Source organism: Salmo salar, chromosome 14 (assembly GCF_965601325.2).
Source record: "Salmo salar chromosome 14, fSalSal1, whole genome shotgun sequence".
In the NCBI taxonomy this organism is placed as follows: Eukaryota; Metazoa; Chordata; class Actinopteri; order Salmoniformes; family Salmonidae; genus Salmo; species Salmo salar.
The window spans coordinates 99,071,547-99,088,420 of NC_138304.1; the positions used below are offsets into that span (position 1 = coordinate 99,071,547).

At 44.8% G+C, this 16,874-nt stretch overlaps 2 protein-coding genes across 2 annotated transcripts in view; both read right to left on the reverse strand.

Annotated features, from left to right (window-relative positions):
* Positions 1-1,925, reverse strand: part of LOC106570609 (protein FAM83H) — a 34,242-nt gene extending 32,317 nt beyond the window's left edge. The window contains exon 1 of the mRNA XM_014143071.3: positions 1,633-1,925. The gene's annotated coding sequence lies outside the window, so the exon portion shown is untranslated. The remainder of the gene's footprint in view (positions 1-1,632) is intronic.
* Positions 1,926-7,829: 5,904 nt separating this feature from the next.
* si:ch211-199g17.9 (SYCE1 domain-containing protein) lies at positions 7,830-12,952 on the reverse strand. Its single transcript, XM_014143086.3, has 10 exons — positions 12,862-12,952; positions 12,428-12,475; positions 12,244-12,309; positions 11,913-11,987; positions 11,439-11,486; positions 10,657-10,711; positions 9,755-9,844; positions 9,032-9,095; positions 8,842-8,908; positions 7,830-8,708 (listed from the first exon to the last, which is right to left on the reverse strand). The coding sequence occupies exons 2-10, from the start codon at positions 12,435-12,437 to the stop codon at positions 8,611-8,613; spliced, it is 573 nt and encodes a 190-aa protein (XP_013998561.2). The 5' UTR covers positions 12,438-12,475; positions 12,862-12,952; the 3' UTR covers positions 7,830-8,610.
* Between the last annotated feature and the right edge of the window lie 3,922 nt (positions 12,953-16,874).

Sequence of the window (16,874 nt, forward strand, 5' to 3'; positions counted from 1 at the left end):
ATGGGGTATTGTGTGCAGATTAATAACGAAATATACTAATTTAATACATTTTAGAATAAGGCTGTAACGTAACAAAATGTGGAAAATGTCAAGGGGTCTGAATACTTTCTGAATGGACTGTATATAAAATGACGGTTGTTGATGTGCCTTTCAGATATATTTCAGATGCATTTCAGATATAGTTCTGTACATTGGAATGTTGCAGTAACAGGACCTAGCATTGCATCTGTAAACAGACACATACCAACAGGTTCAGAGACAGTTTCTATCTACAAGCCATCAGACTGCTGAACACTTAAACTGGACTGACCACCTGCACTGACTCTCTGCACCTTAGCACACACACACACCCACACAGACACACACCCACACAGACACACACCCACACAGACACACACCCACACAGACACAAACATTCTTGCTACATGCACATCACTACTGCTGCAACCAGACTCTTATGATTGTTGATAAATACTTCACAATTTAAACACTTACCCCCCAATACTCCATTCACAAAAACACGTGTAAATATTGGACTATAAATTGTGCCTTCCTGTATTATACTTATGCTAAAATCTTTATTCTATTCTACTGAGACATTTACTTGAAGTATTGTTATATTTGATTATTTCTCTTTGTCGAAAACGAACCTGAAAGTAAGCATTTCGTTTGGATGGTGTACACCAATGTCTGTCCTGTACATGTGACTAATACAACTTGAAACACACACACACACACACACACACACACACACACACACACACACACACACACACACACACTCTGACAGTAGTACACTCACTGGCATGCAGGGAGTGTACTAAGCCTATTATCTGAAGTACTCTATGCACACTATCTGGACATGGACCAAAGTCTCAGTAAGATACAGAGCAGAACATCTGTACTCAGCAGATAGCCTAGTGGTTAGAGTGTTGGACTTGTAACCGAAAGGTTGCTAGATCGAATCCCCGAGCTGACAAGGGAAAAAAAAATTGGTCATTCTGCCCTTGAACAAGGCAGTTAACCCACTAGACTGTCATTGTAAATAAGAATTTGTTCTTAACTGACTTACCTAGTTAAATAAAGGTTAAATGACCAATTATATTAAAACTCAGCACACACACCTTCTGTATGGTAATTTACAACACAAAGGAAACGGAATATATCAATTGACTTTAGTCCAACTGTACATTAGGCCTATTAGAAAACACGGCGGGGTGTTTAACATACCGTCCTGTCTATGTCTGTTAGGCTATAACAGAGGGCTACTATAATACAGCAGTTTCTTTGTGTCTATGTGGATTCATACTAATTCATTGAACACGCAGGTCTTGCAGAGTTTCTATTGGTTGGCAACTTTCAATGAAACCAGACGTTTATTACAGAGTTATTACATTCGCCTAATACAACGATGAGATGGATACTGTCGCCTACAGAACTACAGTAAAAATGTTACAGCTTTAAGTATCAAAGTGCTATTTCATTGTCTTGCTATAGACATAGGCATATATTGAGTTACATAGGCCTAGAGATTATTGCAACAGGCTAATTTACAGAAGACACGGAGATTACCAGGATAGATTGACCTGTTTCAGAACGAGTTGTTATGAACATAATAATACAGTCTCTTACCCTCCAGTGGGCAACAATTTGTAGGCTACTTTTTCTTGGCTACTTTGTCTCACTGGCTTGAATCGCTATATATCGCCGTATATCCCTCCCGTGGTACTTCCACTGGTGTTCACCGGCTCGTCAGTACTTGTCTACGGTGTACATTCCTGTCTCCCGGTGGGACTCCATTTTATCCGCCCAAAACGCCCCGGAGCTCCACACTACCATCCCGACCGGTCTGCCTCAGTCTGATCCTACCGCTCCGCGCGTCCGCTTCCACACCGCAACCAGGAAGAAGTTGAGTAACCAGGCTTTCCTCTCTCTAACTCCTCCCATTCTCACTGCTGGAACGCTGACAGTTGAAAAGTATTGGAAGTTCACTCTAGTGACGTTTTTCAAAAATATTAACCTGGGATAATTTGACAATATTGGCATAAATTGGATGGGCAGGTAAAGTTCAGCCAGAGGGTGTGTGTGTGTGTGTGTGTGTGTGTGTGTGTGTGTGAGAGAGTGTGTGTGGACGGATCTTTTTGGAAAAGATCAACTGAAAAATAAACTTAATTTGGAGGAACATCAAACATCTCAATTTAACCCATTGGAAACATATGTTAACATCTCTCTCTCTCTCTCTCTCTCTCTCTCTCTCTCTCTCTCTCTCTCTCTCTCTCTCTCTCTCTCTTTCCCTCTCCATTCAACAATGAGCTGTAGCCTGGTATGCAGTTCAGTCAGTGGAGTATGCACCCCTCTCTCTTTCTCCCTCTCTCCCCCCTCTATCTATGTCCCCCTTCCCCTCCTCCTCTCTCTCTCCCTCTCTCTCTATGCCCCCCTTCCCTCTCTCTCTCTCTCTCTCTCTCTCTCTCTATGCCCCCCTTCCCTCTCTCTCTCTCTGTCTGTCCCCCTTCCCCCTCTTCTCTCTCTCTCCCTCTCTCTCTATGTCCCCCTTCCCCTCCTCTCTCTCTCCCTCTCTCTCTATTCCCCCCTTCCCTCTCTCTCTATGTCCCCCTTCCCCCTCCTCTCCCCCTCCCTCTCTCTCTATGTCCCCCTTCCCGCTCTCTCTGTCCCTCTTCCCCCTCCTCTCTCTCTCTCCCTCTCTCTCTATGCCCCCTTCCCCTCCTCTCTCTCTCCCTCTCTCTCTATGCCCCCTTCCCTCTCTCTCTCTGTCCCCTCCTCCCTCCTCTCTCTCAATGTCCCTGTCTCCTCCTCTCTCTCTATGTCCCCATCCCCTCCTCCCTCCTCTCTCTATGTCCCCGTCCCCTCCTCCCTCCTCTCTCTCAATGTCCCCGTCCCCTCCTCTCTCTCTATGTCCCCATCCCCTCCTCCTCCTCTCTCTCTATGTCCCCTTCCCCTCCTCTCCCTCTTTGTCCCTGTCCCCTCCTCTCTCTCTATGTCCCCGTCCCCTCCTCCTCCTCTCTCTCTATGTCCCCGTCCCCTCCTCCTCCTCTCTCTCTATGTCCCCGTCCCCTCCTCCTCCTCTCTCTCTATGTCCCCGTCCCCTCCTCCTCCTCTCTCTCTATGTCCCCGTCCCCTCCCCCTCCTCTCTCTCTATGTCCCCGTCCCCTCCTCCTCCTCTCTCTCTATGTCCCCGTCCCCTCCTCTCCCTCTTTGTCCCTGTCTCCTCCTCCTCCTCTCTCTCTATGTCCCCATCCCCTCCTCCCTCCTCTCTCTCTATGCCCCCTTCCCCTCCTCTCTCTCTCCCTCTCTCTCTATTCCCCCTTCCCTCTCTCTCTGTCCCCTCCTCCCTCCTCTCTCTGAATGTCCCTGTCCCCTCCACTCTCTCTATGTCCCCATTCCCTCCTCCCTCCTCTCTCTCTATGTCCCCGTCCCCTCCTCCCTCCTCTCTCTCTGTCCCCATCCCCTCCTCCCTCCTCTCTCTCTATGTCCCTGTCTCCTCCTCCTCCTCTCTCTCTATGTCCCCGTCCCCTCCTCTCCCTCTTTGTCCCTGTCCCCTCCTCTCCCTCTTTGTCCCTGTCTCCTCCTCCTCCTCTCTCTCTATGTCCCCGTCCCCTCCTCCCTCCTCTCTCTCTATGTCCCCATCCCCTCCTCCCTCCTCTCCCTCTTTGTCCCTGTCTCCTCCTCCTCCTCTCTCTCTATGTCCCCGTCCCCTCCTCCCTCCTCTCTCTCTATGTCCCCATCCCCTCCTCCCTCCTCTCCCTCTTTGTCCCTGTCTCCTCCTCCTCCTCTCTCTCTATGTCCCCGTCCCCTCCTCTCCCTCTTTGTCCCTGTCCCCTCCTCCCTCCTCTCTCTCTATGTCCCTGTCTCCTCCTCTCTCTCTATGTCCCCGTCCCCTCCTCCTCCTCTCTCTCTATGTCCCTGTCTCCTCCTCCTCCTCTCTCTCTATGTCCCACTTCCCCTCCTCCTCTCTCTCTCCCTTTCTCTTGCTCTCTCTCTATGTCCCACTTCCTCTCTCTCTCTCTATGTCCCACTTCCTCTCTCTCTCTCTATGTCCCGCTTCCCCTCCTCTCTCTCTCTCTTTCTAACTGCTGACAGGGAAGTCTGAGTCATAGCTCTTAAACATCCTGCCTACTGATTCAGTTGCATAGTGTTAGCATAGTAAAGTTATCCATGTCTACCAGTCATCTGTCAGATACTTTCAAATGAGTTGCACTTGATCTATTTGCCCTGCCCAGTTTAATGGAACCCACACAAAACTAAGGGGCACTGAGTTATCTTACTGTGTCTCTGTGTGTGTGTGTGTGGGGGGGGGGGGGGGGGGGGGCTGTCCTGTGTCCTGTCAGATCAGTCCCACTCCCATGATATCCTACATCCACACACACACACACACACACACACACATATGGATGTGTGTTCAGCGTTCGCTCCCCAGGGTGTCTCACGATCTGGATGTTTGCCCACATACCTGGGTGCACCTTGCCCTGTTACCTGTACACACCTACTCTAGACCTGGTTAAGCAAATATAATGCTGTTGGGTGTGTATGATTAAACGTTTATTTGAGTACAGTGTGAGTATACTACCATACACGTGTATGAATGAGAGTGTCGTAGACTTAGTGTATGTATGCTGCTCACCTGGATATTTGTGTTTAGATGTTGGCAGCTGGAAAGGTGTGCACGGTGGTATTGAGGGCACAGTCTCTTCTAGGAATGTGCCAAGGGCTTTCAGGGCCACACCCAACTTCCCTTTCTCAATCGCTCTCATCTCCACCCCCTCTCTCTGACTCACCTCCTGGCCATAGAACAGAGCCACAGGACTGGGCCTGACTCTGGGCAGCAGATAAACCCTGGCCTGGATCAGCACACTGGACGCTGGATGGTAAACTAGAAAGTGGATCAGGAGTTTGAGAGAAATCCTGTCTGCAGCAGCACTAGTCTATTGCACTCTCTCTCAACCCTAGAGACAAGAAGGGGAGGTTAAGAGTGGGTTTAGATCCTCAGTCAATACACACAGACACTCACATGTTTTTATTTTTTTTACCCTTTATTTAACTAGGCAAGTCAGTTAAGAACAAATTCTTATTTACAATGACGGCCTAGGAACAGTGGGTTAACTGCCTTGTTCAGGGGCAGAACGACAGATTTGTACCTTATCAGCTCGGGGATTCAATCTTGCAACCTTTCGGTTACTGGTCCAACACTCTAACCACTAGGCTACCTGCCGCACCTGCCACATAGAGTACATTCACACAGACACATAGAGTACACCCATATACATATACTACACACTACGTTCCTCTTCTAGTGAGCTTTCCCACAATGCATTTTCCACACTGTAATGTCAAACCTGCGTATCAGGTGACTCACTGCAGCCCAAACGCACTGAGGTCAAACACACAGTGGAGCCGAAATGCTTCCAGGTTATTTCTCACCTTAGTGTGGGGGAGTAAAGGTAAACAGCAATGTGTTTTTCCCTGTGTGTGTTTGTGTGTGTGTGTAACTGTGATAAATTACATAATCATGTGTTGGTTAAATAATTAACACACAAGACATCTGTGCTAACTACCTCTGTTGGCTTCAGATTACTGGTTCCTGTGGAGCTGTGTGTGTGTTTGTGACTTCTCCAGTATGAAGGAACAAGAAAAGTAAATTACTATACCAGTATGTGACAGAATACTAGAGGGATGAAAACTTAATCTTGAGAGACACCCCCCCCCCCCCCCCCCCACACACACACACACACCCCTCAGCGGTTCTGCAGCATTAGTACATACCAGTGTCTGTTGACTGGAATACGGCTGATGCCATAACATAATTACAGATGATTACAGTCGGCTGATTCTATAATTAACATAATTATAGATGATTACATTGTAATAAGGCAAGTAAAGGTCACTCACAAGCCAGAGGATACACACCCGGTGGTATTTATTTAACCTTAAACCAGGAAAGACCCTTGGATGTCTTTATGAGTGCGTTCTCATCCCGGCAAGTGGCAGTGTTATCGACCGGTAGAAAATCACGGCAGTACACTAACCCGATTTGAAATGTTATGCATTTCCTTGACCTTACTGAAACTACACCTAACCTTAATTAATTTTGACCCCTATGTCTAAATGTAAACATTTCTGCTGCCGGTTGAATATCCACTTCTTTTCAATAATACCTAGGTTACCATTACAAGATATAAACTCAGCAAAAAAAGAAACGTCCTCTTACTGTCAACTGCGTTTATTTTCAGAAAACTTAACATGTGTAAATATTTGTATGAACATAACAAGTTTCGACAACTGAGATATAAATTGAACAAGTTCCACAGACATGTGACTAACAGAAATGGAATAATGTGTCCCTGAACAAAGGTAGGGTCAAAATCAAAAGTAACAGTCAGTATCTGGTGTGGCCACCAGCTGCATTAAGTACTGCAGGTGCTTCTCCTCATGGACTGCACCAGATTTTCCAGTTCTTGCTGTGAGATGTTACCCCACTCTTCCACCAAGGCACCTGCAAGTTCCTGGACATTTCTGGGGGGGAATGGCCCCAGCCCTCACCCTCCGATCCAACAGGTCCCAGACGTGCTCAATGGTATTGAGATCCGGGCTCTTCACTGGCCATGGCAGAACACTGACATTCCTGTGTTGCCGGAAATCACGCACAGAACGAGCAGTATGGCTGGTGGCATTGTCATGCTGGAGGGTCATGTCAGGATGAGCGCACAGCGTTGAGATTGCCTGCAATGACAACAAGCTCAGTCCGATGATGCTGTGACACACCGCCCCAGACCATGACGGACCCTCCACCTCCAAATCGATCCCGCTCCAGAGTACAGGCCTCGGTGTAACGCTTATTCCTTTGACGATAAACGCGAATCCGACCATCACCCCTGGTGAGACAAAACCGGGACTCGTCAGTGAAGAGCACTTTTTGCCAGTCCTGTCTGGTCCAGCGACGGTGGGTTTGTGCCCATAGGCGACGTTGTTGCCGGTGATGTCCGGTGAGGACCTGCCTTACAACAGGCCTACAAGCCCTGCTCAGCCTATTGCGGACTGTCTGAGCACTGATGGAGGGATTGTGCATTCCTGGTGTAACTGTATTCCTGGTGCAGTTGTTGCCATCCTGTACCTGTCCCGCTGGTGTGATGTTCAGATGTACCAATCCTGTGCAGGTGTTGTTACACGTGGTCTGCCACTGAGAGGACGATCAGCTGTCCGTCCTGTCTCCCTGTAGTGCTGTCTTAGGCGTCTCACACTACGGACATTGCAATTTATTGCCCTTGCCACATCTGCAGTCCTCATGCCTCCTTGCAGCATGCCTAAGGCACGTTCACGCAGATGAGCAGGGACCCTGGGCATCTTTCTTTTGGTGTTTTTCAGTCAGTTGAAAGGCCTCTTTTGTGTCCTAAGTTTTCATAACTGTGACCTTAATTGCCTATCGTCTGTATGTTCATTAATTGTTTATGGTTCATTGAACAAGCTTGGGAAACAGTGGTTAAACCCTTTACGATGAAGATCTGTGAAGTTATTTGGATTTTTACGATTTATCTTTGAAAGACAGGGTCCTGAAAAAGGGACGTTTCTTTTTTTGCTGAGTTTATGTGTGTATGTGTCTGTCTGTGTGACTGTCAGTGGTAGAAAAAGTACTACATTCTCATACTTGAGTAAAAGTAAAGATATTAATAGAAAATAACTCAAGAAAAAGTGAAAGTCACCCAGTAAAATACTACTTGAGTAAAAGTCTAAAAGTATTTGGTTTAAAATATATTTAAGTATCAAAAGTAAATTAAGCAAACCAGACAGCACAATTTGATTTCTTTACAGATTGCCAGGGTCACACTCCAACAGTCAAACATAATTTACAAACAAAGCATTTGTGTTTAGTAAGTCCACCAGATCAGAGGCAGTAGGGATGACCAGGGATGTTCTCTTGATGTGTGTGAATTGGACCATTTTCCTGTCCTGCTAAGCATTCAAAATGTAACGAGTACTTTTGGGTGTCAGGGAAAATGTATGAAGTAAAAAGTGCATTATTTCTTTACGAATGTAGTGAAGTAAAAGTAAAAGTTGTCAAAAATATAAATAGTAAAGTAAAGTACAGATACCACAAAAAACTACTTAAGTAGTATTTTAAAGTATTTTTACTTAAGTACTTTACACCACTGGTGACTGTCTGTGTTGCATTCATGTTGGGGATGTTTGTTTATTCTTATCCGTGTGAGACTCTCAATCCACAGACACGTAACCCTCAACCAGCATAGACAACTGTATTTAATCTGTTTAAAAGCAAACTGCTCAGCAGCAAATAAATAATCAATAAAGAATGATGTACAAATGATCCAGAACCACAACATCAAGCAGAGGAACACAATATACAACATCAAGCAGAGGAACACAATACCCAATATCAAACAGGGGACCTCAATACACAGCATCAAGCAGAGGACCACAATATCAAACAGAGGGACTCAATACACAATATCAAGGGCAGAAGAACAATCACAAAACATTCACAACTTTGCTTCTACACACTGAACCCTCTCTAACTATGAGCCATGGTAATATCTGTAATTGTACACAGTGGTCGTTTTTTACAGTGTACAGTTCCAGGGTTCAGTCTGTGTGTTTGTCTGCCGTGTCAGTCGAAGTCTGCCTCCTGGCCTCATCCAGCGCCTCCTCTAGATGGCAGAGCTGAGATAACTTCAGCTGTTCTATACCCCCCCCCCCCCCCCACACACACACACACATACATAGATAGATACATCACAGTTGCACAAGCGATGGTGCTAATAACCCATGTTAAAGTCTATCGTGTTAAAGTCTACAGTCATCAGAGTTTCTTACCAGCCTTCAGCAGCTGAGACTTGGCGTTTTCAACGCTCTCTATTTCAGCAGGCAGTCTGTCTGGGCTCTGGATGGAAGACACAACACTTAGTATTCACAGATCTGGAAAGACAGGATATGTGAAAGAAACATGGAAGAAGCTTCTCTGAAATCTTTTAGATTTCTCATAGGTACAAGCAGACAAACTCACAAAGACAGAGTGCAAGTTCTTATGCTGCTCTATCAGCTGCTGGAGCTGGTTTTCAAACTTCATCCTGTCAGAAAAAAACATACAATACATAGTCTGATCTCTCTAGTGGCTGTTGGTTCAAGACCCCATTCTGACGGTTCTCCCTCCATCTGATCTCTCTAATGGCTGTTGGTTCAAGACCCCATTCTGACGGTTCTCCCTCCATCTGATCTCTCTAATGGCTGTTGGTTCAAGCCCCCATTCTGACGGTTCTCCCTCCATCTGATCTCTCTAGTGGCTGTTGGTTCAAGACCCCATTCTGACGGTTCTCCCTCCATCTGATCTCTCTAATGGCTGTTGGTTCAAGCCCCCATTCTGACGGTTCTCCCTCCATCTGATCTCTCTAATGGCTGTTGGTTCAAGCCCCCATTCTGACGGTTCTCCCTCCATCTGATCTCTCTAATGGCTGTTGGTTCAAGCCCCCATTCTGACGGTTCTCCCTCCATCTGATCTCTCTAATGGCTGTTGGTTCAAGCCCCCATTCTGACGGTTCTCCCTCCATCTGATCTCTCTAGTGGCTGTTGGTTCAAGACCCCATTCTGACGGTTCTCCCTCCATCTGATCTCTCTAGTGGCTGTTGGTTCAAGACCCCATTCTGACCGTTCTCCCTCCATCTGATCTCTCTAATGGCTGTTGGTTCAAGCCCCCATTCTGACTGTTCCCCCTGCACCGCTACATAGTTACCGGTGTTTCCTGTGTTTGAGCTTAGTCTCCTGGATCTGACATCTGTACTGTTCTATCAGGTCCTCACTCTTCCTGTTAAGCTGCTGCTGCCTGTGAACAAGGACACATACACACTTAACTTGTTCAGGTGCTGGACAGGAGATGAGGAATGTCAGCCACTGTGATATGCTTCCTGCCACTGTGATTTATTGAGACGCACAGACCGACATGTCTTATAAATTTACATTTAACCTTTATTTAACTAGGCAAGTCAGTTAAGAACAAATTATTATTTACAATGACGACCTACCCCGGCCAAACCTGGACGACGCTGGGCCAATTGTGCGCTGCCCTATGGGACTCCCAATCATGGCCGGATGTGATACAGCCTGGATTCGAACCAGGGACTGTAGTGACGCCTCTTGCACTGAGATGCAGTGCCTTAGACCACTGTCTTTGTCAGGTCCTACAGAATTGAGCGTTCAAATAACTCACAGTGGGATCATATCAGAGTTAATTTCTTTACCAGCAGCAGCTTTCTGACATATGCCGTGTCTTCATCCTGTTTTGTCAGGATTTTTAGAGTCAAAGTTTCCACCTGCAGATGTGTAGAGTTGAACCAAACACCAGATGTTGCTGAATAACTCATCACGTCACAGGTTCGGTTCGGGATGTTAGTCCATGATGCCAATAAATCCATTGTTCTGTTTTCAAATCTTTCCCTTTGTATATGATTTAATCTTAAACTGACTCTGAATAGAGATCATGTCCGCTCTAGGCCTGCATAAACATGAAGATATGCTGCCATCTAGTGTTTGATCTGAAGAAGGGATCTGGTCTGGAAGCTGGCTACTTGACCACAACAAGGTGGGTGGAGACTGGAGACAGGGGAAGGTGCATACCAGGCAAGTGTAACTGCTCACCTGGTAGAGTCCTGTTCCATCTCTTCACACTGGAACTGCAGCACCATGTACGACTCTGGGATAAAAACATCATCATCAGTTTTAAATAGGACAAAAACAACTGTAAACGTATTACCTTTGAGAGCACTATGGATTTCAAGGAATAGAAGGGAATAAGGTCTACTGATTTTGGTAGTAGGTTCATTCGTGTGTTGTAATATTCTGTAACTGGAAAATTAAGAATGACTGACTGATAAATGGGATCAGATATTTGAGACTGACCACAATCATCAGCTCTAACATCAGCATACCATTGAGATGAGTCAGTGTGTAATATATAACGAACCCTGAAAGTCAAATAAAACAAATGTTTCCACTAAAGGCTTACTCTATTCTAACCCAATCATCATTCTGTTGCCATGATGTCATGGCATGAATCTCTCAGTATTTCCAGAAAGGCTACTTTTCTCATGACATAAATACAAATGTATCTTACTGTTTTAACAAAGCGAAAAAAAAACTATAAAAATAAGTGGACAACCTTGTAAAAATACTATAACAACTTAATACAACACCTAGCAACCTTTTCTAGCGATGTTAGCTTCATTATAAGCTGTGCTAAGGCCATAAAAACGAGGAAGTTGTGTATCTCTTTAGTGGATGCTTGAGGATATTACTTTTGCGATAACCTTGAAACTTTTCAGTTTTTATTTTTGAGAAATGTGAGGGGCATCTGTTAAACGTTGAATAAAATGTGTATGGCCTTAACGTAAACGTGAGTGTTCTGTGTGTTGTCACTCCACCTTCTTTCTCTTTGTGGACACCCTCCAGTTGGTAAGCTTCCGTCTGTACTGGGGAAAGAACAAGTGATGCTGGTGTCATCAATTTTGTACACTTCAGGACTACTTGAAAACCAAAACCACTAAGCATCACTTCATCTTTTTCTAAACTGTTCCAATACTTTAAACAAGAATCCTGTCTTTGAAGAAGTAGGCTTATCTCTGATCTGAGATGGTTGGATGGCTGAAAGCAGGACATAATTTTTCCCCAACCTAGTCATATTGGATTAGAGATTACCCAAAGGAAGCAACCCACTAGGCACACACTGGTTGAATCAACATTGTTTCCGCATCATTTCAATTAAATTAAGTGGAAACAATGTTTAATAGATGTTGAATTGATGTCTGTGTTCAGTGGGAAGGGAAGAAGAACAAAGGATGTAGCTAATATTACTAAGTATGAGAGCAAAACCAAGAGATTTCTTCAGGGTTTCTTACGGGCATCGAGTTCTTCCTGCAGAGAGTCTCTGAGTGACTGGGCCTCTTTCACCTCCTCCTCTATAGCTCTCTTACCTGAGAGGGAACACCAAAAATACATACATCCACACCACACTGTATGCTTAACCACACTTTTACTGAGACAAAACCATTATGGCTTGCAGGATGCTATCTTCAGCTAGATCAATTATGACAAAAAATACTAAATCAAATTTCTGTTATTAGCCTGAGTTCTTCATTTATCATGTATATTTTAAACCCTAATCAACATCGCTCTTCCATTAGGCATATATGATTCATTTGTAGTGTGGAAGGGGTTAATAATGGCTACCTTGTTGTAGCTTTTTTACTTTACTCATCAGCTGCTCAACTTTGGGTTCGACATCTTCATGCCCACCTGAAATATATATCAGCTTGACTTCTTAGGACATTATTCTCAAGGCAAATATTTGAAAACATTTGATATGAGATATATCTAGCAAAGTCAAACAATTTGTATGTTTGCCTAAATTTACCCTCTTTCATAGAAGGTCTAAGGACATCCTCAACATTAAAAGATGAACCTGTAAAGAAACAAACAAGTGCTATTGAGAAATAACCTGTCATAGCTAACGTTAGCTGGGAGGGAAAAGGCTAGGAAGTTAGCTATTGAATGTGGAATAGCTACTGTAGCTATCCATAGTATCTATCAACAGTAGTTAGTTAGCTAGTTAGCTAACTTCGTTATCAAGTTGGACAGCAAACACACTTCTAAAAAAATATATATATATTAGCTAGCTAATTATCACTAACCTACATACACGCTCATTTTGAATACTTTGGTTTCTCCTTCCAAAAAGAGAGAGAAAACGACCGTATTATCCTGAAACAAATTCTCATAACATTAATAAAATCAGATAACTATTTGCGTCCTTTCCGTTAGGGACGTTATAAATTGGCGCCATTCAACCTGTTGATCGCTGCGCGCGGGGCAGGGCCAGGGAGGGACGAGCTCGCTCCGTTCCGTTCCGCGACAGGGGACCGACGGGGTTCTCTTTGTGTACTAGCAGAAAGCTTGTGATTATTTATGCTATTATTATTATTTATTTTTTTGCCCATAAGAGTTGCTTTCACTTTCTGAAAAGTGTTGAATATTTATTGATTCAAGACATTTCAGCTTTTCATTTTTTATTAAACATAATACTTAGAAAAAAAGAAGAAAAAAAACATAATTTCACTGTATAGATCAGTGAAATCTCAATTGAATACATTTTTAATTTAGGCTGTAACACAACAAAATGTGGGGAAAGTCAAAGGGTGTGAATACTTTCTAAAGGTACGTATATCAAATCAAACTTCATTTGTCACATGCGCCGAATACAAGTGTAGACCTTACCGTGAAATTATAACTTACAAGCCCTTAACTAACAGTGCAGTTCAAATATTTACCAAGTAGACTAAAATAAAAAGTAATAATAAAAAGTAACACAATAAAATAACAATAATGAGGCTATATACAGGGGGCACCGGTACCGAGTCAGTGTGCAGGGTACAGGTTAGTTGAGGTCATTTGTACATGTAGGTGGGGGTGACTATGCATAGATAATAAACAGCGAGTTGCAGCAGTGTGCAAAAGGGCAGTCAATGTAAATTGTCTGGTGGTGATTTTATTAATTGAGTGCGGTAGCAGAGAAAACAGTCTATAACTTGGGTGACTGGAGTCTTTGACAATTTTATGGGCTTTCCTCTGACACCACCTATTGTATAGGTCCTGGATGGCGTGAAGCTTGGACCCAGTGATGTACTGGGCCGTTCGCACTACCTTCTGTGCACCTTATGGCCAGATGCCGAGCTGTTGCCATACCAGGCGGTGATGTAACCGGTCAGGATGCTCTCGATGATGCAGCTGTAGAAATTTTTGAAGATCTGAGGACCCATGCCAAATCTTTTTAGTCTCCTGAGGGGGAAAAAGTTTTGTCGTGCCCTCTTCACGACTGTCTTGATATGTTTGGACCATGATAGTTCGTTAGTGATGTGGACACCAAGGAACTTGAAACTCTCGACCCGCTCCACTACAGCCCCGTCAATGTTAATGGGGGCCTGTAGTCCACGATCAGCTCCTTTGTCTTGCTCACATTGAGGGAGAGGTTGTTGTCCTGGCACTACACTGCCAGTTCTCTGACCTCCTCCCTATAGGCTGTCTCATCGTTGTCGGTGATCAGGCCTACCACTGTTGTGTCATCGTCAAACTTAATGGTGGTGTTGGAATCATGTTTGGCCACGCAGTCGTGGGTGAACAGGGAATACAGGAGGGAACTAAGCACACACCTTTGAGGGCCCCCAGTGTTAAGGATCAGCATGGCAGACGTGTTGTTGCCTACTCTTACCACCTGGGGTCTGCCTGTTAGGAAGTCCAGGATCCAGTTGCAGAGGGAGGTGTTTAGTCCCAGAGTCCTTAGCTTAGTGATGAACTTCGTGGGCACTATGGTGTTGAACGCTGAGCTGTAGTCAATGAACAGCATTCTCACATAGGTGTTCCTTTTGTCCAGGTGAGAAAGGGCAGTGTGGATTGCGATTGAGATTGTGTCATCTGTGGATCTGTTGGGGCGGTATGCAAATTGGAGTGGGTCTAGGGTTTCTGGCATGATGGTGTTGATGTGAACCATGACCAGCCTTTCAAAGCACTTCATGGCTACCGACGTGAGTGCTACTGGGTGGTAGTCATTTAGGCAGGTTACCTTTGCTTCCTTGGGCACAGGGACTATGGTGGTCGGCTTGAAACATGTAGGTATTACAGACTAGGTCAGGGAGAGGTTGAAAATGTCAGTGAAGACACTTGACAGTTGGTCCACGCATGCTTTGAGTACATGTCCTGGTAATCCATCTGGCCCAGTGGCTTTGTGAATGTTGACCTGTTTAAAGGTTTTGTTCACATCGGCTACCGAGAGCGTTATCACACAGTCATCCAGAACAGCTGGTGCTCTCGTGCATGCTTCAGTGTTACTTGCCTTGAAGCGAGCATAAAAGGCATTTAGCTCATTTGGTAGACTCGTGTCACTGGGCAGCTCGCGTCTGGGTTTCCCTATGTAATCCTTAATAGTTTTCAAGCCCTGCCACATCCGACTAACGTCAAAGCCGGTGTAGTAGGATTTAATCTTAGTCCTGTATTGATGCTTTGCTTGTTTGATGATGGTTCGTCTGAGGGCATAGCGGGATTTCTTATCAGCATCCGGATTAGTCTCCCGCTTCTTGAAAGCGGCAGCTCTATGCTCTACGCTCGATACGGATGTTGCCTGTAATCCATGGCTTCTGGTTGAGATATGTATGTACAGTCACTATGGGGATGATGTCGTCGATGCACTTATTGATGAAGCCGATGACTGAGGTGGTGTACTCCTCAATGCCATTGGATGAATCCCGGAACATATTCCAGTCTGTGCTGCAAAACAGTCCTGTAGTGTAGCATCCGCGTCATCTGACCACTTCCGTATTGAGCGAGTCACTGGTACTTCCTGCTTTAGTTTTTGCTTGTAAGCAGGAATCAGGAGGATATAATTATGGTCAGATTTACCAAATAGAGGGCGGGGGAGAGCTTTGTATGCATCTCTGTGTGTGGAGTAAAGGTGGTCTAGGATTGTTTTTCTCTGGTTGCACATGCTGTTAAAAATGTGGTAAAACTGATTTAAGTTGGCCTGCATTAAAGTACCGGGCCACTATGAGCGCCGCTTCTGGGTGAGCATTTTCTTCTTTGCTTATGGCCTTACAGAGTTGGTTGAGAGCGGTCTTAGTGCCAGCATCGGTCTGTGGTAGTAAATAGATGGCTACGAATAATATAGATGAGAACTCTCTTGGTAGATGGTGTGGTCGACAGCTTATCATAAGGTACTCTACCTCAGGCGAGCAATACCTCAAGACTTCTTTAATATTAGACATCGTGCACCAGCTTTTATTGACAAATAGACACACCCCCACCCCTCGTTTTACCAGCGGTAGCGTCTTCTTACCAGAGGTAGCGTCTCATGGAAAATCCCGCTAGCTCTATATTGTCTGTATCGTCGTTCAGCCACGTCTCGTGAAACATCAGATGTTACAGTTTTTAATGTCCCGCTGGTAGGATGATCTTAATCGTAGGTCATCAATTTTATTTTCCAATGATTGCACGTTAGCAAGAAGAACGGATGGCAGTGGGAGTTTACAGATTCTCAGAAGGCTGTCCGATCTGCGGCCCCTTTTCCTGCGTCTTTTCTTCACGCAAAAGGCTTGGATCTGGGCCTGTTCCAGTGAAAGCAGGATATCCTTCTCGTCGGACTCGTTAAAGGAAAAAAGTTTCTTCCAGTCCGCGTTGATTAATCGCTGTTCTGATGTCCAGAAGTTCTTTTCGGTCATAAGAGACGGTAGCAGTTACACAAAACGCCATATGTGTATATATATAAGGGAATGTTTTGCCTGTACTTGTCAGCTATTTTTCAGGGATCTCCCCCACCCATGACTTACAGAGCTGAAATGAATAGGGGCTCCTCTCAAAAAAAAATGGTTTTCTTCTTACCAAAACAAAAACTGTAGGCTATGGAGGAGAAAGTGATGCTCTCTCTCTCAATTCAATTTCAATTCAAGGGGCTTTATTGGCATGGGAAACATATGTTTACATTGCCAAAGCAAGTGAAATAGATAAACAAAAGTGAAATAAGCAATTAAAAATGAACAGTAAACATTACACTCAAATAGCCCTTACACAGCTTGGAGGTACGTAAACCAGATGTGATGATGTATCGCTGCAGGATGCTGTGGTAGCCATGCTGGTTAAGTGTGCCTTGACATCTAAATAAATCACAGACAGTGTCACCAGCAAACCACCATCACACTTCCTCCTCCATGCTTCACGGTGGGAACCACACATGCGGAGATCATCCGTTCACCTACTCTGCGTCTCACAAACACACGGCGGTTGGAATCCAAAATCTCAAATTTGGACTCATCAGACCA

Coding starts and splice junctions, on each gene's coding strand:
- si:ch211-199g17.9 (XM_014143086.3), bottom strand. Junction 9,096..9,754: donor CTCAAACACAGGAAACACCG/GTAACTATGTAG, acceptor TTTTTCTGACAG/GATGAAGTTTGAAAACCAGC. Junction 8,909..9,031: donor AGAACTTGCACTCTGTCTTT/GTGAGTTTGTCT, acceptor TCTTCCATCCAG/AGCCCAGACAGACTGCCTGC.